General features: G+C 46.6%; 1 protein-coding gene across 3 annotated transcripts in view; it reads left to right on the forward strand.

The window, feature by feature from the left end:
• Positions 1-16,870, forward strand: part of LOC129855202 (SRSF protein kinase 2-like) — a 97,479-nt gene that overhangs the window by 76,654 nt on the left and 3,955 nt on the right. For 2 of the 3 annotated variants that reach the window (XM_055922615.1, XM_055922617.1), the window contains 8 exons: positions 1,437-1,602; positions 3,021-3,046; positions 3,194-3,509; positions 4,612-5,508; positions 9,149-9,264; positions 9,827-9,934; positions 10,053-10,122; positions 15,839-15,931. In XM_055922615.1, the coding sequence (XP_055778590.1) occupies positions 1,437-1,602; positions 3,021-3,046; positions 3,194-3,509; positions 4,612-5,508; positions 9,149-9,264; positions 9,827-9,934; positions 10,053-10,122; positions 15,839-15,931 (1,792 nt within the window). Of the gene's footprint in view, positions 1-1,436; positions 1,603-3,020; positions 3,047-3,193; positions 3,510-4,611; positions 5,509-9,148; positions 9,265-9,826; positions 9,935-10,052; positions 10,123-15,838; positions 15,932-16,379; positions 16,473-16,870 lie in introns of all 3 variants that reach the window. The other variant, XM_055922616.1, reaches the window with a different exon arrangement.

Below are 16,870 nucleotides of genomic sequence, written 5' to 3' on the forward strand. Positions count from 1 at the left end.
TGTTCAAATGTTCATAAATGACCAGCATGCTTAAATAATAATAATCACAGTAGTTGTCGAGCTTGCAACAGGTCAGCACCTCAGGAGTAAATGTCAGTTGGCTTTTCATAGCCAATCATTGAGAGTATCTCTACCGCTCCTGCTGTCTCTAGAGAGTTGAAAACAGCAGGTCTGGGACAGGTAGCACGTCCGGTGAACAGGTCAGGGTTCCATAGCCGCAGGCAGAACAGTTGAAACTGGAGCAGCAGCACGGCCAGGTGGACTGGGGACAGCAAGGAGTCATCATGCCAGGTAGTCCTGAGGCATGGTCCTAGGGCTCAGGTCCTCCGAGAGAGAGAAAGAGAGAATTAGAGAGAGCATACTTAAATTCACACAGGACACCGGATAAGACAGGAGAAATACTCCAGATATAACAGACTGACCCTAGCCCCCCGACACATGAACTACAGCAGCATAAATACTGGAGGCTGAGACAGGAGGGGTCAGGAGACACTGTGGCCCCGTCCGACGATACTCCCGGACAGGGCCAAACAGGCAGGATACAACCCCACCCACTTTGCCAAAGCACAGCCCCCACACCACTAGAGGGATATACACAACATACATATTTTATTAAAGTAATGTGAATAAATGATGGTTAATAAGTAATAAGCAGTATTGGACAGTCACTACCATCATAGGACTTGTATTCTTTGTTTTATTCTGTGTTGTCACTCTATTCAACCCACATAATGCATAGTGCCTTTAATGTTTTTTTTAAATCATATTCATCCAAAACTGTGACTATTTTGTAAATAATCTAACCGAAAACAAACAGACCTTAAAAAGCACTAACACACACTCACGCATTCATGCACGAACGGGCACAAACTCACGCACGCAAGCACACACTCACACATCCTCATTTACTTGACTCAGACACATTCACATACACACATCACTTTCACTTCCATAAACACTCTTTATTAGCACCAACAATGAGGGGAAGAGAAGTGATATTGCCAGCCAGAGGCGCTACTGCAGGCCAGTCCAGTTCAGTACAATACATGTTGTTGACTTCACAAGGCCTTCACAGGCCTTCCCCCTGAAGACCAGAGCAGAGCAGCATGTGAATTAAAGTTATTTGTTCATCTCTGCTGCCTGCCACTTGAAAAGCCCACTGAAGATGAATAGAAACTGCTCTCAACTTCAATACAAAAGCCCCTTAAATCAAACACTGGCAAACACACACACACCAAACAAAGCAACAACAGCAGCCTTGTCCCCGATGGAGGATGACTAAGATCAAAGGAATGGTTCATTTAGCGTTGTGAGAGCATCAGTGGTGTTTCATCTGGGATTTGTGTGTTTGTGTGTGTGTGTGTGTTTGTGTTTGCTTGCACGTGTGTCTGTGTTTGTGTGTGTGTGCACATTTGTGCACACTTGTGTTCATGTAGGTTCTGCAGGGCTTGGACTACCTCCACAGCAAGTGTAAGATCATCCACACAGACATCAAGCCGGAGAACATCTTGATGTGTGTGGACGATGCGTTTGTCCGCCGCATGGCCGTGGAAGCCACAGAGTGGCAGAAGGCTGGGGCGCCCCCGCCCTCTGGATCTGCAGGTAGGGTACAGACCACCTCACCCACTAACTCACTGTCTGTAGAAGAAAATAGCAGGGTTAAAATAATCAATATCACCCAAAATCACACTTTTTCCTAAGCCATCTGACAAAATTTGAAGGTGAACTATCCCTCTAAGCGTTATCTAAATAGTTAGTTATTGTAGCCTGGTCCTCATTTCAAACTGAAGTGTTTTGGGAGTCCAACAGTGAATAGTGAATAAAGCCTGTCAGATATATTTTAAAGGAGTACCTAGGACTGTTTTACCCTAAACCTGTGTAGAGAGATCTTTCGCTGCTTGACTTGAGGTTCAGTCTTAGTTGAATCGGTACAGTGCGCTCTTTGTAGAGGAGGCATGAGAGAATATTAATCATTAACCGTTTGATTCTTATGACCAATTGCTTACTTAAAGACAAAGTCTAATGCTAGTGTAGGGAAGTCTCTGTTCCACTGTTTTTAACCACTATCCTACTAGCAGTAGATTCATCAATCGGTGGTTCTGATAACTGGAGTTTCCTGCTGTGTATCAATACAGCGGTCACACCATTTAAGGAATCTGTGAATCAATCAGATGAATCAATCAGTTGGGCGGTCTCTTAGTTTGTTGCTTCAGCTTGCCAGCCTGAGCCAACCAATCAATTTGGTGAGAGCTCTCTCCTAGTTTGATTTGATAGGCACAGCGATTGCTTGAGAGCTTGTGGCTCCACTAAAAGCTAGCTGTTTGTGAGAGTGATCATGGAAACGTGCCTTTAGCAAGTGGAGAGAGAAGGAAAGGGTGGAAGCAGAGTTTTTACGCATTTTTATCTGGCCAGCGCACACTTCCCTATTGTCTTGGCCTATGTTCCTTCAACTTCTCCCTGAAACTTTACTACTTGTTTGTCCTGTCACGTGTGTGCCCTGGCAGTCAGGGGTCAAGTAGTCTCGATATCACACGGATGTAGTCAAGGCTAGGGGTCTTGACCCCCTCATGAACTCCTCATGAACCCCTCCATGAGCTGTCTGTCAATCACATTCAGCTCAACCAACAGGAACCCTCTGTAATTAACGGTAATTCCATGACTGACTTTTCCTCAGAAATAAGTATTGTTCCAGACATCCTCATACTGCTCACACACCTATGAGTCAGGCTGGAATGATGATGACTTCTATTTATGTGGGCATTGCGTAACACATAGAGAAAAGGGTTGATTTCTATGAATCTAGGAAAAGGGAATAAAGCTGTCTGAAATTACTTTGATTAAATCCTCCATTCAACTCACAGTTCATCTAAAGATTCTGTATGAAGTCTGTAAGAGGGTATAAATAATTGAATGGGGTGTTATCTTATTCAGGGGTATATATTATTATTACAGGACTTTGTGGGGATGATATGTTTGAAGGTGAACTTTCTCCTGACTCTGACTCTGTTTCATCCCAACAGTCAGCACAGCACCACAAGCCAAACCGGTGAGTACCACAATGTTCTGTATAAATCTCAGAGCAGAATATACAATGTTTTCTATCTAATTCTAGTCACTCAGCCCATGGGTCGTTGTAAGTCAGTGACTTTAATAGACTTTTCCTCGTCCTCTCCTCCTCTCTCCTCTTCTCTAGGTAGGGAAGATCTCTAAGAACAAGAAGAAGAAGCTGAAGAAAAAACAGAAGCGTCAGACCGAGCTGTTGGAGATACGCATGCGGGAGATCGAGGCCCTGGAGAGAGAGGCTGAGAAACAGAGGGACACAGAGGGCCCCGATGGTGAGGGGGATACACACTCCCCAAAACACACACCCCGCAACGCGGCACTGGGGCCCGCCGTCGCACTGGGCGAGAGTGATGACGACGACGATGATGACGATGAAGAGGATGGAGACGAGGAGGAGGAAGGAGAGACAGAGAGGGAGAGGCCAACCAGGCTAACCAATCACACCTGTGAGTTGACATGGTTTGATCGTAAATCAGTGTGGTGGTGGGGGTGATGGTTTTATACTCATTCACTCAATGTGTTGATTATTCACTCATTCCATTGTGTGTGTGTGTGTCAGAGCTGTGTGGATAGAGTTCTGTACCAAGCTGAGAGTTAATAGAATTGAATGGAGAACTGGAGGAGGATGGGCCAGCCTCCAACCTCTCCACCCACACTAGGCCGACACTCTAAAAAGTGCTGGGTTAAAAACAACAACATTTAGGTTATTTGGTAACCCTGTGCTGGGTAAATATTGGACAGAACACATGCTGGGTTATTTTTACCCAGCCAGTTGGGTTGTTGAATTACCCAAACATGGGTTAATTTAATCATCAATTGTTTTTTTTTACTTTCATGTTGGGTTAACCCAGCACCTGAGTCTTTTTTAATGTAATTCATAGGTTATTTTCAAGAGGTTTGGCCTATTAGGGCCATGGCTTTTAAATAATAATTTTTGGCCACCCGTGAGAGTAAATTGAATTCCTGTTCATCATGTTAAGTTTGTATACTACAAAATAACATTTTCCTTGAATATTTGTGCACATGACATATTTTGAGAAAAAATGTATAACATATTATTTACATATTGCAGCAAAGTTGTGGAACTCATACACTTCTGTAAGCGTCATTGAATCTACAAAAATGTCAATGTTCAACCTTAACATGTGATAACAATACAACAGAACAGATTAACCGGAATTACATTTACTCTTGCAGGTGACCAAAAATAACTACCGGAAAGCATGCCCCTATTAAGCCACGGCTCCAGCCTTCTGATCTGACCCGCTGGGTCATAACTCAATAATCCAGAATAAACCCAGCATCAACAACAACAACAAAAATTCAAATAACTAAGTGACCTAATGCCTGTAACCCAGTAGTTGGGTCATCCAAACAACCCGGAATTGTTTTAGAGTGTACTGCGTGGGAGAAATGCAAGGCAGATTCATAAACAACTACAGTCTAACCCAAGCTCTCACTTTCCTCCCACCCCCTCTCTCTGCCTCTCTCACTCTCTCCCTTCTCTCTGTTTCACTCCTCCACTCTTTCTCTATCCCTGTCTTTCAGGTGCAGCCACACCTCAGGAGCAGTCAGAGGTGCCCCCCACCCCAGAGGCAGCAGCAGAGCCAGAGGGGGAGCCCACCCCCAGCCCTACCCCAGAGACAGAGACACAGAACCCCACACCCACCACCACTACACCTGGGGATAGCAACGGAGCTACCGCAAATCCAGAGGGAGAGGGGGACGAGGGGGAGAAAGAGGAGGTTAAGGAAGAGAATGACAATGAGGAGGTGGAGGAGGAAGATGGGGAAGAAGAGGATGAGGATGAAGAGGACTTGGTTACAGCTCCTGCCGAAAAAGATGAGAAAGCGGAACCAAGAACAGAGGAGGTGAAGGGTGAGGAGACCAAGGAGCAGGAAAAGGACAAAGAGGAAGAGGATGAGTACGATGATGACGACGACGATGATGATGACGATGATGATGAAGACGACGATGCTGATGAAACAGAAACGGGCGCTGACGACCTCACTAACACCATCTCCACCACCATGGTACACAACAACAACACCCCCAAAACCAATGGCCATGTCCTCCTAGGGGGTGAGGAGAGGGACAGGGAGAGATGTCCCAGAGCCAACCCCCCAGCCTCTACCCCCTCACCCATCCCTCTGCGCTGCCCCCTGGTAGAGTCAGAGATCAGCTGCACGGATAGGGATCAAAGCTCCCTCAGCTCCTCCTACGAGCTCTTCAATGGCGAGGTGGTCACGCCAGGCCTGACCAACGGGGCGCAGCGCCACAGGGGCACGGTGCCACGCTTCCCCGACCTGCCTCTGGACCCTGACCCGGGTAGCCCCATCACAGTGGGCGAAGCTGGTCAACCGGGGTCCGGGACTTCCCCTCACAGCCCCACTGAAGACCGCAGTCGTACTGTGTCGTCCTCAAGCACTGGGGACACGCCTAAAGGTGAGATATTTCTCCTTTCTCTCTATTTTGCTCTCTCTTTCACTCTTTTACCCACATGCATGGACACAGATGTGCATATGCAGCTAAAATGGCGCTGGAGAAGAAGGCCTTCTCTTGTGGGGGAGGAGGTAGGGAAGTGTGTCCCCAACCGATTGTGTTTTTTTGTTTGTTTATTTGCGTTGTTTGTAACTTGTACATTTGTCATTTTTATATTTTATTTTGTACATAATGTTGCCGCTACCATCTCTTATGACCGAAAATAACTTCTGGACATCAGAGTCTGACGAGTCCTAAGCGAACGATTTACTGCTTTCTTGGGAACAGGCCCAGATCCCCGTGATTTGCGTGAAGAGGAGGCGGAGAAAAAGGGTCATGAGGGTAGGCTGCCTTCTGAGAATCCGTAGATGATCGAATAAACCCCCACTTCCTTCCATTCTACTAGCAAACATGCAATCTTTGGATAATAAAATCGATGACCTACGCAATAAATAAAACTACCAACAGGACGTTCAAAACTGTAATATCTTATGCTTCACGGAGTCGTGGCTGAACGACGACACTATCAACATACAGCTGGCTGGTTATACGCTGCACCGGCAGGATAGAACAGCGGTGTCTGGTAAGACAAGGGGCGGAGGACAATGTATTTTTGTAAACAACAGCTGGTGCACGATATCTAAGGAAGTCTCGAGCTATTGCTCGCCTGAGGTATAGTATCTCATGATAAGCTGTAGAACACACTATCTACCTAGAGAGTTTTCATCTGTATTTTTTGTAGCTGTCTACATACCACCACAGTCAGAGGCTGGCACTATGACAGCATTGAATGAGCTGTATTCCGCCATAAGCAAACAAGAAAACACTCACTCAGAGGTGGCGCTCCTAGTAGCCGGGACTTTAATGCAGGGAAACTTAAAACCGTTTTACCAAATTTCTATCAGCATGTTAAATGTGCAACGAGAGGAAAAACAACTCTGGACCACCTTTACTCCACACACAGAGACGCATATAAAGCTCTCCCTCGCCCTCCATTTGGCAAATCTGACCATAATTCTATCCTCCTGATTCCTGCTTACAAGCAAAAATTAAAGTAGGAAGCACCAGTGACTAGATCAATAAAATGTGGTCAGATGAAGCAGATGCTAAGCTACAGGACTGTTTTGCTAGCACAGACTGGAATATGTTCCAGGATTCCTCCGATGGCATTGAGGAGTACACCACTTCAGTCATTGGCTTTATCAATACGTGCATCGATGACGTCGTCCCCACATTGACCGTAGGTACATAGCCCAACCAGAAGCCATGGATTACAGTTAACATTCGCACTGAGCTAAAGGCTAGAGCTGCCACTATTAAGGAGCAACCCGGAAGCTTATAAGAAATCCCACTATGCCCTCTGACGAACCATCAAACAGGCAAAGCATCAATACAGGACTAAGATCGAATCGTACTACACCGGTTTTGACGCTCGTCGGATGTGGCAGGGCTTGCAAACCATGCAGACTACAAAGGGAAGCAGAGCCGAGAGCTGCCCAGTGACACAAGACTACCAGACGAGCTAAACTACTAATATGCTCACTTCGAGGCAAATAACACTAAAACATGCATGAGAGCATCAGCTGTTCCCGAAAGACTGTGTGATCACGCTCTTCGCAGCCGCTGTGAGACCTTTAAACAGGTCAACATTCACAAGTCTGCAGGGCCAGACAGATTTTTTTTTTTTTTTTTTTTTTTTTACCTTTATTTAACTAGGCAAGTCAGTTAAGAACAAATTCTTATTTTCAATGACGGCCTAGGAACAGTGGGTTAACTGCCTGTTCAGGGGCAGAAAGACAGATTTGTACCTTGTCAGCTCGGGGATTTGAACTTGCAACCTTTCGGTTACTAGTCCAACGCTCTAACCACTAGGCTACCCTGCCGCCCCACCAGGACGTGTACTGCGAGCATGAGCTGACCAACTGGCAAGTGTCTTCACTGACATTTTCAACCTCTCCCTGTTTGAGTCTGTAATACCAACATGTTTTAAGCAGACCACCATAGTGCCTGTGCCCAAGAACACTAAGGTAATCTGCCTAAATGACTACCGACCCACAGCACTCACGTCTGTAGCAATGAAGTGCTTTGAAAGGCTGGTCATGGCTCACATCAAACCATTATCCCAGAAACCCACTCCAATTTGCATACCGCCCCAAACAGATCCACAGATGATGCAATCTCTATTGCACTCCACACTGCCCTTTCCCACCTGGACAAAAGGAACACCTATGTGAGAGTGCTATTCATTGACTACAACTCAGCGTTCAACACCATAGTACCCTCCAAGCTCATCAATAAGCTAGGGATCCTGGCACTAAACACCTCCCTCTGCAACTGGCTCCTGGACTTCCTGAGGGGCAGCCTCCAGGTGGTGAGGGTAAGTAACAACACATCCGCCACGCTGATCCTCAACACAGGACCCCTCAGGGGTACGTGATCAGTCCCCTCCTGTACTCCCTGTTCACTCATAACTTCACGGCCAGGCACGACTCTAACACCATCATTAAGTTTGCCGATGACACAACAGTGGTAGGCCTGATCACCGACAACGACGAGACAGCCTATAGGGAGGAGGTCAGAGACCTGGCCATGTGGTGCCAGGACAACAACCTCTCTCTCAACGTAATGATTGTGGACTACAGAAAATAGAGGACCGAGCATGCCCCCATTCTCATTGACGGGGCTGCAGTGGAGCAGGTTGAGAGCTTCAAGTTCCTTGGTGTCCACATCACCAACAAACTAACATGGTCCAAGCACACCAAGACAGTCGTGAAGAGGGCACTACAAAACCTATTCCCCCTCAGGAGACTGAAAATATTTGGCATGGGTCGTCAGATCCTCAAAAGGTTCTACAGCTGCACCATCGAGAGCATCCTGACTGGTTGCATCACTGCCTGGTAGGACAACTGCTCGGCCTCCGACCGCAAGGCACTACAGAGGGTATTGCGAATGGCCCAGTACATCACCAGGCCAAGCTTCCTGCCATCCAGGACCTCTATACCAGGCAGTGTCAGAGGAAGGCCCTAAAAATTGTCAGACACCAGCCACCCTAGTCATAGACTGTTCTCTCTGCTACCACATGGCAAGCGGTATCGGAGCGCCAAGTCTAGGTCCAAGAGGCTTCTAAACAGCTTCCACCACAAAGTCATAAGACTCCTGAGCACCTAATCAAATGGCTACCTAGACTATTTGCATTGCCCCCCCCCCCCCCTCTTTTGCACCTCTGCTACTCTTTGTTGTTGTCATCTATGCATAGTCACTTTAATAACTGTACATATTACCTCAACTAACCGGTGCCCCAGCACCTTGACTCTGTACCAGTATCACCTTGTATATATTCTCGCTATTGTTATTTTACTGCTGCTCTTTAATTACTTGTTACTTTTTTTTCTTATTCTTATCTGTATTTTTTTAAACTGCATTGTTGGTTAGGTGCTCGTATGTAAGCATTTCACTGTAAGGTCTACTACACCAGAGGTATTCGGCGCATGTGACTAATAAAATTTGATTTGATTTGACATGAAGTCATAGAGACACACGCACTTATCATTCTCTGCCTGCTGCCTGTCCTTTCCCCCAACAATAACACATTTATCCTAACTAGATGATGTAGTACTAGCCAAGGCCAAAGCAGCAGACCTCCTGGTCAACCCCCTGGACCCTCGCAACGCTGACACACTCCGAGTCAAGATAGCTGACCTGGGCAACGCCTGTTGGGTGGTAAGTTGTGTGTGTGTGTGTGTGTGTGTGTGTGTGTGTGTGTGTGTGTGTGTGTGTGTGTGTGTGTGTGTGTGTGTGTGTGTGTGTGTGTGTGTGTGTGTGTGTGTGTGTGTGTACGCACACACGCATGCGGAGGTATATGAGTGTGTTTATAGGGTTCTCAAACCCTTTTCCTGGAGAGCTACCCTCCTGTAGGTTTTCATTCCAGCCCAGTTGTAACTAAGCTGGTTCAGCTTTTCAACCAGCTAATTATTAGAATCAGGTGTGCTTGATTAGGGTTGGAGTGAAAACCTACTGGACGGTAGTTCTCCAGGAACAGTTGGAGATCCTTGGTGCACAGTATGTGTACGGGTGTTTTGCAATAGACACAGATGCATAATATACAGTACAGTATAGTTTATCCATCTCCTCTCTCCCCTCTCTCTCTCTTTCTCTCGCTCTCTCTCTTCCTTTCTTTTTCCCCTCTCTCTCTTCTTTCTCTCGCTCCTCTCTCTCCTCTCTTTCTCCTTCCTCCTCTCTCTTTATCCTCTCTCTCTCCTCTCTCTTCCTCACTGTCTCTCAGCACAAGCACTTCACAGAGGATATTCAAACCAGACAGTACCGCTCCATAGAGGTCCTGATAGGAGCTGGGTACAGCACTCCTGCTGACATCTGGAGCACCGCCTGCATGGTGAGCACACAAACACACACACTCACACACATGTCTGTGCACACACACATGCCTGTGCACACACACACAAACATCCATCAGTACTGACTGATGACGCTATCCGGTCTGTGTCCTGCAGGCATTTGAGCTGGCTACAGGAGACTACCTGTTTGAGCCCCACTCTGGGGAGGACTACTCCAGGGATGAGGGTGAGTCTATACACATTGTTCTCCTAATAGACCAGCCTCATACTAAACACAATAGTACATGTTAATCTATGTAGTGATGTAGAAATATGTGTTGTGTTATGTGTTGTTAATGTGTTTAGACTGAGTAATCATGTAGTTACAAATGTTGTAGCACTGTCATGTGAGATTTGTTCAACTGAATTAGATGATAGGTTATATATAGTAATACACTGTCGTAGCAGTAGATATTATGACAGCTTGATTGTAAATTGTTTTATTACAATGGGCCCAAATCATGGACTAAAGATGTCCAGCAGATTCTAGTATAGTCCCTTCTAGTTTCCCTATCTGCTATTATCTATTTATCTATCCTCACGTTCTATACCTGACTCAACATCTTTACCTGACATAACTCATCCAATCCCCACATCAAAACCTTGTCGCACCCTATCCCCATATTCACATCCACACCTTCTCGCTCCCTAAACTCTCCCTATCCCCATATTCACATCCACACCTTCTCGCTCCCTAAACTCTCCCTATCCCCATATTCACATCCACACCTTCTCTCACCCTAAACTCTGTCTATCCCCATATTCACATCCACACCTTCTCGCTCCCTAAACTCTCCCTATCCCCATATTCACATCCACACCTTCTCTCACCCTAAACTCTGTCTATCCCCATATTCACATCCACACCTTCTCGCTCCCTAAACTCTCCCTATCCCCATATTCACATCCATACCTTCTCGCTCCCTAAACTCTCCCTATCCCCATATTCACATCCACACCTTCTCGCTCCCTAAACTCTCCCTATCCCCATATTCACATCCACACCTTCTCGCTCCCTAAACTCTCCCTATCCCCATATTCACATCCATACCTTCTCGCTCCCTAAACTCTCCCTATCCCCATATTCACATCCATACCTTCTAGCTCCCTAAACTCTCCCTATCCCCATATTCACATCCACACCTTCTCGCTCCCTAAACTCTCCCTATCCCCATATTCACATCCACACCTTCTCGCTCCCTAAACTCTCCCTATCCCCATATTCACATCCACACCTTCTCGCTCCCTAAACTCTCCCTATCCCCATATTCACATCCACACCTTCTCGCTCCCTAAACTCTCCCTATCCCCATATTCACATCCACACCTTCTCGCTCCCTAAACTCTGTCTATCCCCATATTCACATCCATACCTCTCGCTTCCTAAACTCTCCCTATCCCCATATTCACATCCACACCTTCTCGCTCCCTAAACTCTCCCTATCCCCATATTCACATCCACACCTTCTCGCTCCCTAAACTCTCCCTATCCCCATACTCACATCCACACCTTCTCGCTCTCTAAACTCTCCCTATCCCCATATTCACATCCACACCTTCTCGCACCCTAAACTCTCCCTATCCCCATATTCACATCCACACCTTCTCGCTCCCTAAACTCTCCCTACCCCCATATTCACATCCACACCTTCTCGCTCCCTAAACTCTCCCTATCCCCATATTCACATCCACACCTTCTCGCTCCCTAAACTCTCCCTATCCCCATATTCACATCCACACCTTCTCGCTCCCTAAACTCTCCCTATCCCCATATTCACATCCACACCTTCTCGCTCCCTAAACTCTCCCTATCCCCATATTCACATCCACACCTTCTCGGTCCCTAAACTCTCCCTATCCCCATATTCACATCCACACCTTCCCCTTCCCTAAACTCTCCCTATCCCCATATTCACATCCACACCTTCTCTCACCCTATCCCCATATTCACATCCACACCTTCTCGCTCCCTAAACTCTCCCTATCCCCATATTCACATCCACACCTTCTCGCTCCCTAAACTCTCCCTATCCCCATATTCACATCCACACCTTCTCGCTCCCTAAACTCTCCCTATCCCCATATTCACATCCACACCTTCTCGCTCCCTAAACTCTCCCTATCCCCATATTCACATCCACACCTTCTCGCTCCCTAAACTCTCCCTATCCCCATATTCACATCCACACCTTCTCGCTCCCTAAACTCTCCCTATCCCCATATTCACATCCACACCTTCTCGCTCCCTAAACTCTCCCTATCCCCATATTCACATCCCAATTCAAATGTTATTTGTCACATGCGCCGAATACAACAGGTGAAATGCTTACTTACAAGCCCTTAACCAACAATGTAGTTTTAATAAAAATAAGTGTTCAATAAAAAAATAGTCCAGGTAGCCATTTGATTCACTGTTCAGGAGTCTTATAGCTTGGGGGTAGAAGCTGTTAAGAAGCCATTTGGACCAAGACTTGGCGCTCCGATACCGCTTGCCTTGCGGTAGCAGAGAGAACAGTTTATGACCAGGGTGGCTGGAGTCTGACAACTTTTAGGGCCTTCCTCTGACACTGCCTGGTATAGAGGTCCTGGATGGCAGGAAGCTTGGCCCCAGTGATGTATTGGGTCGTACGCACTACCCTCTGTAGTGCCTTGCGGTCGGAGGCCGAGCAGTTGCCATACCAGGCAGTGATGCAACCAGTCAGGAAGCTCTCGATGGTGCAGCTATAGAAACTTTTGAGGATCTGAGGACCCATGCCAAATATTTTCAGTCTCCTGAGGGGGAATAAGCTTTGTCGTGCCCTCTTCACGACTATCTTTGTGTGTTTGGACCATGATAGTTTGTTGGTGATATGGAAACCAAGGAACTTGAAGCTCTCAACCTGCTCCACTGCAGCCCCGTCGAGGAGAATGGGGGCATGCTCGGTCCTCCTTTTCCTGTAGTCCACAATCATCTCCTTTGTCTTGATCACGTTGAGGGTAATGTTGTTATCCTGGCACCACACGGCCAGGTCTCTGACCTCATCCCTATAGGCTGTCTCATCGTTGTCGGTGATCAGGCCTACCACTGTTGTGTTGTCGGCAAACTTATTGATGGTGTTGGAGTCATTCCTGGCCATGCAGTCATGGGTGAACAAGGAGTACAGGAGGGTACTGAGTATGCACCCCTGAGGGGCCCCTGTGTTGAGGATCAGCTTGGCAAATGTGTTGTTACCTACCCTTACCACTTCGGGTCGGCCGGTCAGGAAGTCTCGGATCCAGTTGCAGGTGGAGGTATTGTAACAGGGTCCTTAGCTTAGTGATGCGCTTTGAGGGCAATATGGTGTTGAACACTGAGCTGTAGTCAATGAATAGCATGCTTACGTAGGTGTTCCTTTTGTCCAGGTGGGAAAGGGAAGTGTGGAGTGCAATAGCGATTGCATCATCTGTGGATCTGTTGGGGCCTTATGCAAAATTGAGTGGGTCTAGGGCTTCTGGGGTAATGGTTTCATGTGAGTCATGACCAGCCTTTCAAAGCACTTCATGGCTACAGATGTGAGTGCTATGAGTATTTACTCATTTAGGCAGGTTACCTTAGTGTTCTTGGGCACAGGTTGAAAATGTCAGTGAAGACACTTGCCAGCTGATCAGCGAATGCTCGGAGTACACATCCTGGTAAAACGTCTGGTCCTGCAGCCTTGTGAATGTTGACCTGTTTAAAGGTCTTACTCACATCGGCTACGGAGAGCGTGATCATACAGTCATCCGGAACAGCTGACGCTCTCATGTATGCTTCAGTGTTGCTTGCCTCGAAGTGAGTCTAGAAGTTATTTAGCTCATCTGGTAGGCGCGTGTTACTGGGCAGCTCGCGGCTATGCTTCCCTTTGTATTCTGTAATAGTTTGCAAGTTCTGCCACATCCGATGGGTGTCGGAGCCGGTGTAGTACGATTCAATCTTAGTCCTGTATTGAAGCGTTGCCTGTTTGATGGTTTGTCGGAGGCCATAGCGGGATTTCTTATAAGCTTCCGGCTTAAAGTCCTGCTCCTTAAAAGCGGCAGCTCTAACCTTTAGCTCAGTGCAGATGTTAACTGTAATCCATGTCTTCTGGTTGGGGTATGTACGTACAGTCACTGTGGGGACGACGTCATCAGTGCACTTATTGATGAAGCCAGTAAATGATGTGGTGTACTCCTCAATGCCATCTGAAGAATCCCGGAACATATTCCTGTCTGTGCTAGCAAAACAGTCCTGTAGCTTAGCATCTGCGTCATCTGACCACTTCTGTTTTGAGCAAGTCACTGGTTCTTCCTGCTTTAGTTTTTGCTTGTAAGCAGGAATCGGGAGGATATAATTATGGTCAAATTTGCCAAATGGAGCGTGAGGGAGAGCTTTGTTTGCATCTGTGTGTCGATTAAAGGTTGTCTAGAGTTTTTTTTCCCCCACTCTGGTTGCACATTTAACATGCTGGTAGAAATGAGGTAAAACGGATTTAAGTTTCCCTGCATTAAAGTCCCGGCCACTAGGAGCACCGCCTCTGAACGAGCGTTTTCCTATTTTCTTATGGCCTTATACAGCTCATTGAGTGTGGTCTTAGTGCCAGCATCGGTTTTTGGTGGTAAATATACAGCTATGAAAAATATAGACGAAAACTCTCTTGGTAAATAGTGTGGTCTACAACTTATCATGAGATACTCTACCTCAGGCGAGCAGAACCTTGAGACTTCGTTAATATTAGATTTCGTGCACCAGCTGTTGTTTACAAATATACACAGACCACCACGCCTTGTCTTAGCGGAGGCAGCTGTTTTATCTTGCCGATGCCGCAAAAACCCCGCCAGCTCTGTTATCCATGTCGTCGTTCAGCCACGACTCGGTGAAACATAAGATATTACAGTTTTTAATGTCCCGTTGGTAGGATATTTGTGTAATCCAGTGATTGTATGTTGGCTAATAGGACTGATGGTAGAGGCAGATTACCCATTCGCCGTCGGAACCTTACAAGGCACCCCGGCCTACGTCCTCGATATCTCTGTCTCTTCTTCATGCGAATGACGGGGATTTGGGCCTTGTCGGGTGTCTGGAGTAAATCCTTCGTGTCCAACTCGTTAAAGAAGAAATCTTTGTCCAGTACGAGGTGGATAATCGCTGTCCTGATATCCAGAAGCTCTTTTCGGTCATAAGAGACGGTGGCAGAAACATTATGTACAAAATAAGTTACAAATAACGTGAAAACACACACACAATAGCACAATTGGTTAGGAGTTCATAAAATTTGCAGCCATTTCCTCCGGCGCCATTGTTAAAACCTTCACATCCACACCTTCTCGCTCCCTAAACCCCATCTATTCTGGCTCATGTCTGAATCCCCACCCGCCCCATAGCTCCACCATCCTGTCCATCCCTGAGTCTAGTCCAGTTGACCTCCTGCACCGTGTCACATCAACCCTCCTGTTGATCTGATGTCCAGCCACCCACATTTTGACCCCTTACATATTTCAACATACTATCAATATAAATGGCAAGTAGTAAATATGTATAAACAGATACTGCCATGATATCTTCATTGATGACAATGAGAGCCACTGAATTGTATTCAGTTAGAATCAGACCATTATTTGGTGATGAGTCTCTCAGATTGAAAGATAATAGATGCATGTTTCTCTGCTCCAAACCCACTGCACTCTCTACTCCATCTCACCACCTCTGGTGTGGGGTCACTAACACTGAGCTCTCTGTCTCTTTTTCAATTCCCTCTTTCCTTTTCCTCTTACCTTCCCTTCCTATATTTTCTCCCTCTACTCCTACTTTTCTTATTCCTCCCTGTTCCCTCTCTCCTTTTCCTCCTTTCCCTGTTCCTCTTCCCTCTTTCTTCCTCTCTCGTCTTCCTTCTCCTCCTCTTCCTCCTTTCTCCCTCTCTCCTCTGTAGACCATATAGCCCACATCATTGAGCTGCTGGGCATTATTCCACGGCACTTTGCACTCTCCGGAAAATATTCCCGGGAGTTCTTCAACCGAAGAGGTAGCACTGGGTGAAAGTGCTGGTGGGACGGAGACACACAGACGCCTGAGCCCACACACTGACTCAGACAGTCAGATGGACATACAGGAATACAAGTAGAGTGGTATGGGAATGATATAAGAAGTCCAAAAGCAATAAGGGTTTTTTCAGCAAATTGCCTGGCATTCCAATACACCATTGTTGTGAACAGTTGTTAAAGATAGAAAGGACATAAAGAGGGAATAGTACTGTATGTAATTCACACACACTATCAAACCAGTTTAGGCATAGTCCTCTCCACTAACTTCTTGAGAGACTTACTGTCCCATCAGTCAGTCTGTCTGTCAGTCAGTGTGGTGTCTCCAGGCAGCAGTGTCCGTCCATCCCTTCAGCGTGTGTGTATGTTTGTGATGTAATGCTGTGCCATGCCTGTTCTTTGGTGGTGTGGCCTGTGGTGGCCGGGGTTCAGATCACATCGCTCTGATCATGGAGCTATTGGGGAAGGTTCCACGCAAAGTGGTCACCGCCGGGAAGTACAGCCGGGAGTTTTTCTCCAAGAAAGGTAACGTCACGATGAGTCACTACCCCAATGAGGCAATGACAGGAACAGTATATCTCTAAATATTAGTACATGTACATACACGTTTTACACCATTGTTACACTTGTAACAAAGCTTGTAGTCTGCACACAGGTGGTTGGTGGCGCCTTAATTGGGGAGGACGGGCTCGTGGTAACGATCTGAGCAGAATCAGTGGAATGGTATCAAATACATCAAACACATTATTTCCAGGTATTTGATCCCTTTCCATTTGCTCCGTTCTGGATGTTATTATGAACCGTTCTCTTCTCAGCAGCCTCCACTGAGTCTGCAGTAGTGTACAGTAGTATTTGTGGTGTGTGTCCACCTAGAAACAAGCCCTTAGAAATTGTGTTTCTAACGTTACACTTAGAAAAAAGGG

Source organism: Salvelinus fontinalis, chromosome 5 (genome assembly GCF_029448725.1).
Source record: "Salvelinus fontinalis isolate EN_2023a chromosome 5, ASM2944872v1, whole genome shotgun sequence".
Classification (NCBI taxonomy): domain Eukaryota; kingdom Metazoa; phylum Chordata; class Actinopteri; order Salmoniformes; family Salmonidae; genus Salvelinus; species Salvelinus fontinalis.